Consider the following 12456-nt stretch of genomic DNA (forward strand, 5'->3'; position numbering starts at 1 on the left):
TATCGAGGTACTTTTCCATTGTGAATCTTCTTCTCTTTTCTGCCAAAGTTCTGCGAGGGTTATAACCGATGCTCGAGGAAATGCGACGGTTGAAGGAATTTCTTCTTGGACTTATAGGTGATCTAAATCAGTGTCCGCTACTTGTATTTACGGAATTTCAATATCAGGATTTTGAAATGGAGAGAGAGCGAGAGGGAAGGGAGAGGATAAAGATTGGCGGGTATTAGACGGATTTAAGATGGTGGGTCTCGTGTAGTGAATTCATCTGCAGGGGAGCCGCAGCGCTGCAAGATGCAATATCCTTTGATGAGAAAGACGCTGACGTCGGGGTAAAAGCCGGAAAAGTTATTGCAACTTTGACGAAAGCGCGAGGAAATATCCTGATCGCCTTAAAGCCGATCGCGAAACTTTATCGAATGTAGCTTGCACTGAAGATGCATAAGCTAAGTTGCACAAACTTTTTGCGAGCTCAAACCTGTTCTTCCATTAGAAAATTTTCTCTTTTATTCCTCACACCATCGGAGCGCGGAGCTTCCAACTTCGTTAAGCACACCAGTTGTTTCAAATTACGCGCATTTATTAGTTTCCCGTCAATTTCGCCGCGTCTCTGCGGCCTGCAAGTTTATCACGATTACCTACCTACTTTTTACTTGTTGACTTGGAAAACCAGGGGTTGAACTTAAGGGATCCAAGGAATTCGTTGAGCGTCCCGAGTGGAGGGCTTGAAGCCTCGAGAAATTGAGGTTGGATTGAGTGGCCCTCCTCCAAGGAACGAATTACGACACTGCGGAAGGCGGGGGGGGGTGGCAGAGGAAAGAATGAACTGGAAAATACACTCACGTGCCTATAAAGTCTACGCACCGCGTATCTTCCCGCCAATTTTCTCTATTTCTCTTCCGGATATAACGTAGTGAGAAAAAGTTTTGATGATACGCGTTAAAAGAAAAAGGAGGGAGTTGCATCCGCGGATACGCCTAGAAGTGGTCCAGTTTGTACGGCGAAAGTTTTGCCAGGGTCGAAACAGAACCGGTCGTAGGGCATGTAGGGTCGGATTGAGCAAGGTTAGGCAGCGAAGAATCCTTTACATGAAGGTAAATCCGCTTTCGATTCGCCGAAGGCTTTCAGTGCTCAGCCCAATCCGCCCCTGCAGCTCTCTAATTTATATTCTTCGGGTGGCGCCAACGTGGGAGCCTTAACTTACGCTACATAATTTCTTTTACGACGTCATTCTTTTTTTAACTCGATAAGAACGAAGCTAATCTGCTTATACTAAATTGGATTTCCCGAGCGCGAAAAAAGGGGAGACATGGAAGCAAATGAATAAGATAAAGCATGAGAATTCAAGGTGATGCTGCGGGGAGTCATTTTTCCAAAATCTTACCCATGCCCAGCGTTTCATCTGCGAAAACGCTGTCCGGATAATCTCTCCGAGATTCAATTTCGAGTTTGAATTTGCGAAAGAACGAGAGATTTAAAATTTTATTCCGCGTAGGCGCCTTTCTGAGTGGGATACTGGGCCTTGATACACATGAGAAAGAAACGCAAAGCTAGGATTTCGACTCTCCCACTTCGCGGTGTTTCATCCAATTTAAATTTAAATTCACGTCATTGTCTTTTCAACGTCTAAAAAATTTCCACCGGAATAAAGTTCCTGATTTAAGGCCTCTATTCGCTCTGGCCTCCCGGCTATATTACGGTTCGTAATTCACGTGGCTTCCGCCGTCGGATCGCGTGCGGTTATGGTCTAAGGTTCACCTTATTCCCGTCTGAAGCTAGGTTTTTCCCAAAGTGAAACTTTTTTAATAAATTGCACAGTCCCCGGTGCCCGGCTCTTCCATTTTACGATATTCGCCAGTTCAGGCAATTATAAACGATCATTGCAGTTGTACGTAGGTATACCATCTCGATACGCTGCTTTAACCACTCTTTTCACATTATCTGTTTCAGATTTAAACTTGGATTGTTTATTTTCTCCTTCCTTACCTCTCTTAGTTCACCCTTTAATTTTCAATTACTTTACTTTCAAGCGTTATTCCTCGACTCGACGGTTGACGACGACGAAAACTGATACGACGACAACGACCCGACCAACGTACAACGTAAAAAACGATCTCAAAGACATCGAAGCGACGCGAATCATTCAAAAGCATCGCAAGGGCAGCTCCGAACCGGAAGTTGTCCTACCAGCAATCAAGCAATCGATCAACGCACACAAAGTACGAAGTGTAAAACCGCGGGGAGATCGTACAGCCGAGAATAAGAGCAACGCGGCAGTAGCAGCAGCGGCAGCTTCTAAGACTTGTCCTCAGATTTTTCTGAATCGGTGAAGAAAGAAGAACCGGCAAAATTACCGGTCGCGGCGGGTGCGCCAAATATTGCGGCAACGCACCTACATCCGGCAACATTTCGTTCTCCAGCTTCCGCCAATCTTTCACCTCAAATGTCAATTACTTGAAACGAAGGTGAGTAAACTTTACCCAGCATGTCTAACACTCGTGATACACTCCCGATTCGCTCTTGTATACCTATGCGCAAATTTTTTAGTGTTTCACGGATGAAGGGTTAATTTCCCTTTGTTTCCGGACACGTATCCGGCCACCCCTTTTCAACAAATTTAATCTCAGCTTCACTCCATTATTTCTACATTATGTACCTATACTAATATCGAGAGTTGCTCATACACAACGCGGATTGACTCGTTTGGTACTCCGAGTATTTGGTACTTGTGTGAAAATTGAATTGGCTTAGAATTGACCTCGCGTCACCTGTCACGTATAACACCTCGTAGATTCGTGCAGTACAATGCACGTATTCACCGCTTCACGAAAAGGAAAAAAAGAAGCAGGTTTAATTATACGAAATTTTAAACAATGGGCGATGCGTCCAACGAAGCTTGCCAGAATTCGAATAGCGAAGATTTTTTATGGGTGATATAATCACCGGTACGTGTTCTACTCCCTTAAATGGAGATGATGGCGTGGCATTGCGTCGTTAATCAAGACAGACAATCTCGATTATTCTGACGAAACAAAATATCGAATCTGGTTGTGCCTCCGACATGAGGAAGTCCATTTTTAGACACTGGTAGACGCGCTGCATTTCATAAACGGCAGTAGATACTGACTCGTACGTAAAATATGTATTTCCGGTTGCGTATCTGCTGGCGTTGAGCGGCCAGTTTCACAGAAAATATCAAGTATTATATAATAAATTGCAAGTTGACGCGGATTATCTTACACTCTTGAATGATATTTGTAACGTGTGAAATATTGTCTTTGAAAATTTTTAAATTCTATCAATCGACTCGGTGTGCCTGAGGTGCAGACGGCAGAATTCTACGAAGTATGTATTTGCGGTTGAAATTGCAGCACGTTGTACCCAGTGGGGATGATGGTAGGGACGTTCGGATAGGCAATGTGCCAAATATTTCTTTGAGAGTTGAAAAGTCGAGGGGGATACAAAAAAGGCGGACAGCTCTCGCGATTCCCGCAGGTGAAACTCATTCCGTACGACTCGAAGGTACATTAGAATTTTACCTGGCATGAACCTCTCTGCGGGAGTACATTCGTCTTATTCTCACTCCTCCGCTTGTTCCCTCGGGCGGTTTCCTTCCCTCCTTTTTCCGTGGATGATAAAAGTGGCAGCATCGTTTGTTCTGTCTCGTTAACGAATCCCGGGATGTCTTTATACGCGGGAAATACGGTAGATATTCGCTCTTATTACTGGGTTTTTTTTCCTCCGCGTCTCGACTCCGTTCGATTGAAATTCAAAAGGTCGAAATTTTCACGCGCTTTCTTACGATGTTTTTTCTCGTATTCCGCTATAACCGGTAACGAACTTTCAGCTCGAGTTCTACGTTTAAACTCTATTAAAACGAAACAATAGAGGGTTAATTTTCATCGCAATTATAACTTTCGGATAGATGGGTGTAGTTTACGCGCCCTGCTCGCTTTTCTCTTCTACAATCGGAATCTCCTGGCTTACCAACTAGTTTTAATATCTTCCCATCTACTTGTTACGTACATATACCTTGCAGACGGGCTACTTTACACGACGCTTCGCGAACAAAGCTTTCCGTTTTTCATTTTCAATTCACTCACGGAACTTTGACCGATCCTGTGCGTTACATGCCGCAAACACTTTTTTATACGTGAATTGGATAATAAATTGTCCAGGCTATAACGAACAGGATCGTTATAAGTTCAGAGAAAATTAATATTTGCATGGTTTTTGAGAGTATAATTTAATTTATGTATACGAGAGTTTTTACAACCTAATTCTGCAGAAAACAACACAATCGAGTTTACGTATGAAAATTATTTTATTATTCGCAAACTGTGTAGCGCAATTATTTCAAAAATGAGTTAGGTTGGTCGCGTTAAATCTCAGCTAACGTTACGTTGAAATTATTCGCACTGGGTAATACAAGCGAATCGTGTAGGCAAATCGATTCGATATACACTTAACGAATTCTGATTTCTCCACTCGGCGGACGCGGATTTGAGTGCTCTGTACATATGGAACGACGCAATTTTTGCAAGCTTCGTTGCCACCTTTCCGCACGAAAAATCTTCCGTACAGAGCCAATTAAACAAATTGAGAATCCATTATTTTTGTCGCACCATCGGGGATATGGTAATTTCATTAAATCGGATGGACAGAAATGTAAAAAAAGATAAAGCGTGAGAGTGAAAAAAAGAGACCGTACTGCAAATTAATTCCTATCGAAGGCATCCGCGCCTCTTTGCCGATATTGAAATTCATTTATATTTCATGAGCCGCAAGCGTTTCTATACCATCGCAATTGTCATGGCATGGAAAATTGTATCATCATTATTAGTATGAATATCATTAATTATCATTATTACAATTGCATTAATATTTCTTTTTTTAACTGTCGGTACGCCGTTTTCACATTACACATCATATTATACAACACGTGACGCGAAGGCTCGCAGGAAACAAAGCTAGTCGTATAATATTAACGTGATTCACGCTTATGGCTGTAGCCTAAGTTTGCACTCACATCGCAAAGTAACGCGATTCGTTTATATTCCCATGGCGTCATTGCTTCGTAATTAGAAATTTCGGTGCGCCCTTCGCTGCACCCTGAGTTAATACAAACGACGGTCACGATCGTTTTATTTCCGAATCAAATTATACGTACCACACACATATATGTATGTATCATCATTTGTCAATTAGAATAGGCCACTTTGTTCCCCCACCTGCAGTGCTTCGCAATATAATAATAACGAGAAGAAAAGGAAAAATCAAATTTCCCGCAGATTCTCGTCGGGAGACCTCAGCTCGGAGCTAGATGACGACGATACCAGCTCCGGGCTGACCTCCGTCAGCCAGCAGGACGCAGTGCCGTCCTATCAGGGCACCGCCTCCTCCGAGAGGCCCCTGCAGTCCCAACCGACACCCGCGCCACCCCCCAGCCAGCCTCCGGTCCCCGGAGCACCACCCTCGGGGGCACAGCAGCCTGCAGGAGGCGACCTGAGTCTCAATCTGCGCCCCGGATCGCGGACCACCAGCGCCCCTTCATCCCCAGCTAAAACCAGGGAGAGTCTTTTGCAGAGGGTTCAGAGCCTGACAGGAGCTGCTCGTGACCAGGTGAGTCCTTCGCCTTCGTATTTTTAACTTACCGAAGCTCTGGACGGGGGGTCGTTCGCTCAAGGAAGTCGCGTAGACGTTGACCAGTTGGAATTCAAATTGTAAATCGAAGGAATTACTTGAACGACTGATGTATGCTATTTGAAGTGAGGAGGAATCGATTGAGAAGACTGAAATCATCGGAAAGCATTGCGAATCGCGTGACAGTGGTGAAGAAATCGGTGCGTTGGAATTCATGTGGGAATCGTTGTAAGTTTTGGGGTGATCGACATCAAGTGGTTTAAATTCGCATTAACGTTTCTGTTCACTCCTATCCAATCGCGTGCTCTTGTTGATTTCCGGTTGGAAGTTAAGTAGTAATATTGAATATCAATGGAAATAAACGAGAATCACGTGATGAGGTAGAAACCGATAGATATCACTCTAAAGCAGTGATAGAGAACAGAAATCATTCATTAGATCTCCAAGTGAACGGTCACTCGGCTTTGAAGCATATTCAGACCAGAATTATATTATTGTGTAGTCAAAAAAAAAAAAATAAATAAATAAAATATGGCAGAGTTGGATTTCCAGAAGAACGTGTGTTGTGTGCTCAATTTTTATCCGACGATATTTGGAGAGTAAATTTTCGTGATCTTAGTATCAATCGACGCGATTCATTCTAACTTACAAGTAAGGCTACCCTACTACGACTCTTTAGTGTACAAAGTTTGAACAGTATCGACAGGTCACACTGGGGTATAGCTTGCTTGTTAGAACTGCATGCAAAACAGTGTATTTTTTTGCTCGACGATAACTTGAAAGCGGAATGACCAATTTAGACGAAATTTGATCCATGTGTTTGGCTATTTATTCTACTCGTAATTAATAAGATTATCTGCAACCCCGAGAAGATCGTTTTCTTTTTTATCATTTGTTGTTGGGAAAATAAAAATGATTCTGCAGTGAAAAATTCTTGTACCTTGGCAAAGTATAGATATAGCGGGAAGTTATAGGACTGCTGATTCCTTCAGGCCAATCAAATATTTCCTGCTTGCTTAGCTTGGATCGAAATTTTCGAAGGTGCGGAGGTAACGCAAGCGGTAAATTGGGGAGCGGCTCGCCTGTTTTCTCGGCTTTGTATTTATCGAGATCCTTGAAGCTTCGTCGACGCCCGAGGCGCGGGAGATCTCGTTAGATCGGTAACGGGACGACGATCCTGCGAGCAATACGACTGTAAGGGTAGACGAAGAGCTCTTCTTGCCTGCACGGCGATGCGATATCGAAGGATCGTTAATAACGAAGCGGTATAAGGCGAGCCGATGTTTTGTCTCGTTATATTTAATAGGTCGAGTATAAAAGTTGACGACCCGTAGACAATAGGCGCACGCGTGTAATGGCGACATCGCCAATCTTGAAGACACGCCGCGAATACAATGGATGAGTAACGCGATTCTGACCCTTGGAATTGAGACTCGAGCATCAAGTGAGACGCCGGGCTTTTATGTTGAGGCGTGAAAGAACCTTATCTTCGCCGACTCGACTACCTTCCTTGCCACGCGATTCCCAAATCTTTTCACGATTTGATCTTTAGAGTGTAGCTAATTCCCCTCTGCGGTCCATCCAAACGCTACACCGACCCCAGTGGGTATACAGATAACGTCAGATTGAATACGCTCGTCACTTTTAATGCGACGAATCGTCGTCGTCGCGGCGCAAAACTTATCGCGAAAAGTATACGAGTCGCCTCCGATGAGTTGATTGTTGTAAGAAAATTACACTGATCTTAAGTCACGATCCAATAATTTTATGAATAAAATAACAATACAATTCATTTGTGAGAAATTTTGATCACTCTACTTCCGGAATAAAATCATCCGGTGAACCTCTTTACATCCAAACTTCCTCTGTTTATACACGACCGCTTCTTAATAAAAAATATCGCTGAACTGGAATAATTGAAATTACAAAGGCAATCTGTTTTCAGTCTTAATCCTTAAGAATTAGCGTTCATTTGTTTCTGTAGAATTATCATAAACTAAGGATCATTGATTCGTAATTCACTGACGTTTCTTTTTAATCGGAAAAATTGAGTTCACCAAAAAGAAAATACAACACGACTGGAGTAGAAAATCAAATTATAATATAAGTATATCTAGGGTCCAACATATCGACAGATTTTCAGTAAAATATTCCAAGATGTCAGTATAAATTCGAGCCTCGCCAAGCCTTGAGAAAAAAAGGCAGCCTCCGTCAAAAATCGTATGCTTTCCGGTCGGTTTTTCAGGATGTATCGAAGAGCGGATATCTGATTTGAGAATTTCCCGAACCCTTTGAATAAAAAATGTGGGTCATAAAAATACCTTCTCAGAGGAGAGCGCGAGGTAAAATGCGAGCGTAAAGTTGAATCTGAGATAAAAGTGAGGAAATTCGATCTATTCTATCCTGCATAGGACCAAACGGTGAGAAGAGCCGGAGATCTGAAACTTGACGGACTTTTACGACTCAATGTAACTACGGTATATACGACAGGTGACGAAAAGTAGAGACGAACGAAGACTGCCGACTGGAATCGTTGAGTAGGAATTCAGGTGGAAATGCTCGTTCGATTTAGCACGGATGAAAAAGTGAGAGGAGATTCTCCGAAAGTATCTCGGTTGTCGCGATTTCTTTCTCACCCTCGCGTCTCGGCATCAATCAAATACTCTTGTTCGGAAATAAATTCGCATCGTTCACTTCACAAGAGCAGAAAAGGCTGCTGTCTACATCACCCAGCGAGCTGTATCGGCGATAATAAAGTCCTAGTTTCTTTGACCACGGCAGGTCGATCCTGTGTTTTTTTATTCGCTCAAATATCTACGAGTACCGCGTACAGATTGCAGATACACTGAAAATTGCGAGAACGAATCGTGGTATTAAGTCGATTAAATTTATTCGAAACCTTGCGCATCTCTTAGCAACATCAGACCGGGCGAATTAAGCTTGCAAGTATTTCAATTTCATTGGCAGACGCTTTGCTTTCAAGGTTTTACAATCGCGTAAAGCTGATTGAATAAATTATCAGGGTAGTGGTGGCCTGTTTTCCCGCAGCTCTTTCAACTTCGCAACGAACATTGAACTTCAAACATCACAATTGCAGGAACACCGAGTTGCCGTTTTAATTGATAATCGCTTCGTTAAAGGTACAAGGCACGTCAGCTCCGGCTCTTTCTCCCATCGCGGAAAATCCATTCTCGAGCCGGAAAGAAGTGGATTCAATTTTCCCCCGCATCGCTTGTCCATAATAAACAACTCTTTCTGTATCGAAGGAGGTCACCGCTCTGAGATACCGGAGAAGTCGAGGAACGTGTAGCAATTAATCGCTCAAAATCTCAGGCAACATAATCAGGGAGGGAAAATTAGAAGGCCGAGTACCGTGGTTAAAAACCTGTAATAACTTAAATTCTACGGAAATTCATTTCATCGCTGCGGTCATTTTGTCGCTTAATTTTCAGTCCAAGAGACTAGTTAAGTTCTCTTTTCGTGTCTCAAGATGACATCAGGCGGCCCGTGATGTGGAGTAGCGGTATAGAGATTTTTCGCTAGACGAGATCCGACCGCATAAGCCTTCCTTTCCTTTCTTCTCGTTTATCGGAAATTTCAATACAACCCGGGTTGAAGAGCGCGTAAGTTGTCGCCTCCCTTCGACTCGGGACGTCGCCAGTGATGAAATCAATTGCATATCGAGGGGCATCCGGGCCTGCCGCTGGTTTTCTTTCACGACGAGGATCGATATTCAAGCCTCCTTCAAATCCAGATACGCTTTTACCCTTCGATATACGTCCCCGTCACTCATCGCGGTCGCTCGTTTTGTTCCCAATATGGCGTTGTGATAACAGAGAACCAGGAAGTTTGATCCTACAATTTCCTGGACAATTTTTGTTCTCCTGAGGTGCCGATTAGTCGGTTACACACGGTTGCAAATTAATTCCTAGACTAAGACTGTTCGTAACCCAAAAATTTCGAAAATAAAACAACTGAATCTGACCGTTTTAAGTTTTGACAAAATATTTGTCAACTTTGAAAAATCCGAGAATTAAATTTGATGGCCAATGATCTAGTTTTGCCGACGTTACTAAATACAGGTGCGATCTGGTTGGGAAATTAATTCGAAAATATCATTCTGACCGTTTCTCGTAACAATTCTGAATTATAGTGATAATATGCCGTTAGAATTGAGGCCATTGTTTCTACGGATCAAATTACCACAATGGACGATTGCAGTGGATAATCCAGACTAAATGCAGGAGTCTATGCACTCGCGGTGCATGCAGACTCCGAGCTTTCCGGAATTTCACGTAGATTTCATCCTGCATGTCTATACATCCTGCCCATTATTGCACTATGCATTCGACCGCCTGCATGCAGTAAACTCTAGAGATATTTCAAAGCGTTTGCGAGTTCCATTGAATTGCCGGCGAGGGAACGAGATATATAAACCGGAAATAGACACCTATTTTCATCCCTATCTTCCAGACGCAGTGGTTGTTTTTTTCCATACCCTTGCGCTAAAACACGCCGCTCTATTTAACGCTGCGTGTTATAGGTGCGGCTACAGATTAATAGAGATGTTGTTATAATTTGCGGATAACAACGTGGCTGTACGCTAGTAAGCACGTGGCTCGATCAAAGACGACAAATCTTCCAATACCATGGTGGCAGGGCCAGATCTGCAGCTTAATTTTTTGGATACATGCGCAGTTATTCTTACCTCAAATCGTTGGAGATATTTTGTCGATTAGTTCATCACAAACATCTGCGAAAAAGCATGTAAAATATTTTAACCATAGCTTCCCACGATCACGAATAATTCGATTTCGTAACTAGAAGAACTGTGCGTTTCTCTGGCGAAAACTATTCGCAATTCTTTTGCCTAATAAATCTGGAAGCAGCTTTTGATCGGTTATAACGACAGGTACGAACCAAGTCAGTATCTCCTTTACTTATGTATTGCAACGAGGCAATGGCATATAAGATGCATACCGGCGTGGGAGAGGAAAAAAAAGGGGGGGAAACCTGAGGGAAGAAAACCGCATTAACTAATTGGAGTTTCATGCAAATAAGCGTGCAAGCACGTCGCTGCAGGGCTGGAATGGCCGAGATCGCGGTGGCAGCTTGCCAATTTGCATGTGTCCGTTACCGGTAGTGGAGAGTAATTTTTTTAGCCCCCCATACTGGCAAACGTTTCAATTTGTTGGCAAAATTTTTGCAGCCACGCGAACGTTTCACGGTTGCAAAAAGCACATAATACACTTACATATCCTGTGCTTTACGCGTTATAGTTGTTGTCAGTCTAGACGCGCAAGCGATTTTTTATCGAGGAAACTTGTCCATCATTATTATTCAGGAACGTATTCTTCTCTCGTGTACTGACAATGAGACACGTATAGGTTATGATGAAGACGTGAAGCGATACGGAGGCCAGGATGAAGTTTAAGGTATGCTAGGTAATGATGTGACGGTTTAATGAGATGAAAATAAATTCTCGAATAATTTGAAAATAAAATACACCAAGTTCTCGTTGAAGTATACTGAAAAAATTGAAAATTATTCTTATTTTCATTACAGAATGAATATTTCAGAAGTCATAAGTAGGTACGACTCTTAGTATCCGCGAGTCGTAAAATTATACCACGTAAAACCGAGAAATGGGTTTAAAGACAGTAAATTTAGAGTCGACGCTTTGCTGACTTGACGGAAAGCTGATGTAAATTGAAACAAGGAATTTTATCCTCTTACGCGTGAAAAGATCGGCCTGAATACGATTTTAAGTTTGTTCCGCGAAAATAAGGCTACGGGGGATTGAAGTTGTCGACAAAAATGATGAATACATAATGCATCCAAAGGTACGAGGAATGACTAAGTCTGAGTTGCCGTTTCAAGTTTATTTTACGACCCGCGTAAGTGGTGCGAAAGTAATCACATTACGCGAAAGTTTCCTTCTTAACCTTCGACGAAAACGAAAAATAAAGGAAGCACAGCGAATAATTTAAAAAGAAAAAGAATCTGCAAGCATTGTGAAAAACTTGACTCTTCAATTGATTGGCATACCAACTCTTGCAATTCCCCCGTACTACTTTGCTTCCTAGTTCAAGATCTATAAATATATATAATACTTTTGCATTATGAATTTCACGTATACTATGGCGAATAAGAATAATCCTTCTCCGCAACGTGACGGCAACAGGGAAACGGCTAAAAATATTTGAAGACCCCTTGGCAATAGTTGGGAAAAAAGGCGACTGTGTATCATATCGCGTGTTTACGTTTCTGGTCCTCGGCCGGCTTTCCATCCTGGCCGTAATCACTGACCTATATCAGACACTCAGCCATGCAACTGCCAAGCTCTGTATATGGGATATGGTTATACGGGCTGCAGATTATACATATACGTGTACAGGGCGTTGGAATATGCAAAACACACCGTGCAGCACCGCTGCCGAGAGCCGCGTAACGATATATTGAGCAAGTTAGTTTCATCAAATTTCGGATAATTAGTTGGAAAATTGGGCAACATGCTTGACTTGGCGCTAATTTGCTTACAATAATTTGATACGACCGTGTATAATCATTGCGTTGAAGGCAAATTGTCAAAGGTAAATAATTACGTACTACTTGGAGTTGGATAACGTAATACAATTTCAAAGCCAGCCGAATTATTAAACTCGTTGACAAAAGATCTGAGAGCTTCTCTCTCTTTCTCTCTCTCTCTCTCTGTCTCTCTCTCTCTGGATCAAATCAAATTCTGGAACTCCTTGCCGCCAGAAATCACTTGTGCTTCAACACTTTTAAGTTTTCGCCATCTCGTTTTTAAATATC

General features: G+C 42.5%; 1 protein-coding gene across 1 annotated transcript in view; it reads left to right on the forward strand.

Moving 5' to 3' along the window:
- The first annotated feature begins 1085 nt into the window (after nucleotides 1-1085).
- The window catches only part of Syn (synapsin), a 102178-nt gene continuing 90807 nt past the window's right edge, over nucleotides 1086-12456 (forward strand). The window contains exons 1-4 of the mRNA XM_046622735.2: nucleotides 1086-1091; nucleotides 2028-2216; nucleotides 2320-2462; nucleotides 5289-5619. Of these exons, the coding sequence (XP_046478691.1) occupies nucleotides 1086-1091; nucleotides 2028-2216; nucleotides 2320-2462; nucleotides 5289-5619 (669 nt within the window). The remainder of the gene's footprint in view (nucleotides 1092-2027; nucleotides 2217-2319; nucleotides 2463-5288; nucleotides 5620-12456) is intronic.

The sequence above is a fragment of the Neodiprion pinetum genome, chromosome 4 (assembly GCF_021155775.2).
Source record: "Neodiprion pinetum isolate iyNeoPine1 chromosome 4, iyNeoPine1.2, whole genome shotgun sequence".
NCBI lineage: Eukaryota > Metazoa > Arthropoda > Insecta > Hymenoptera > Diprionidae > Neodiprion > Neodiprion pinetum.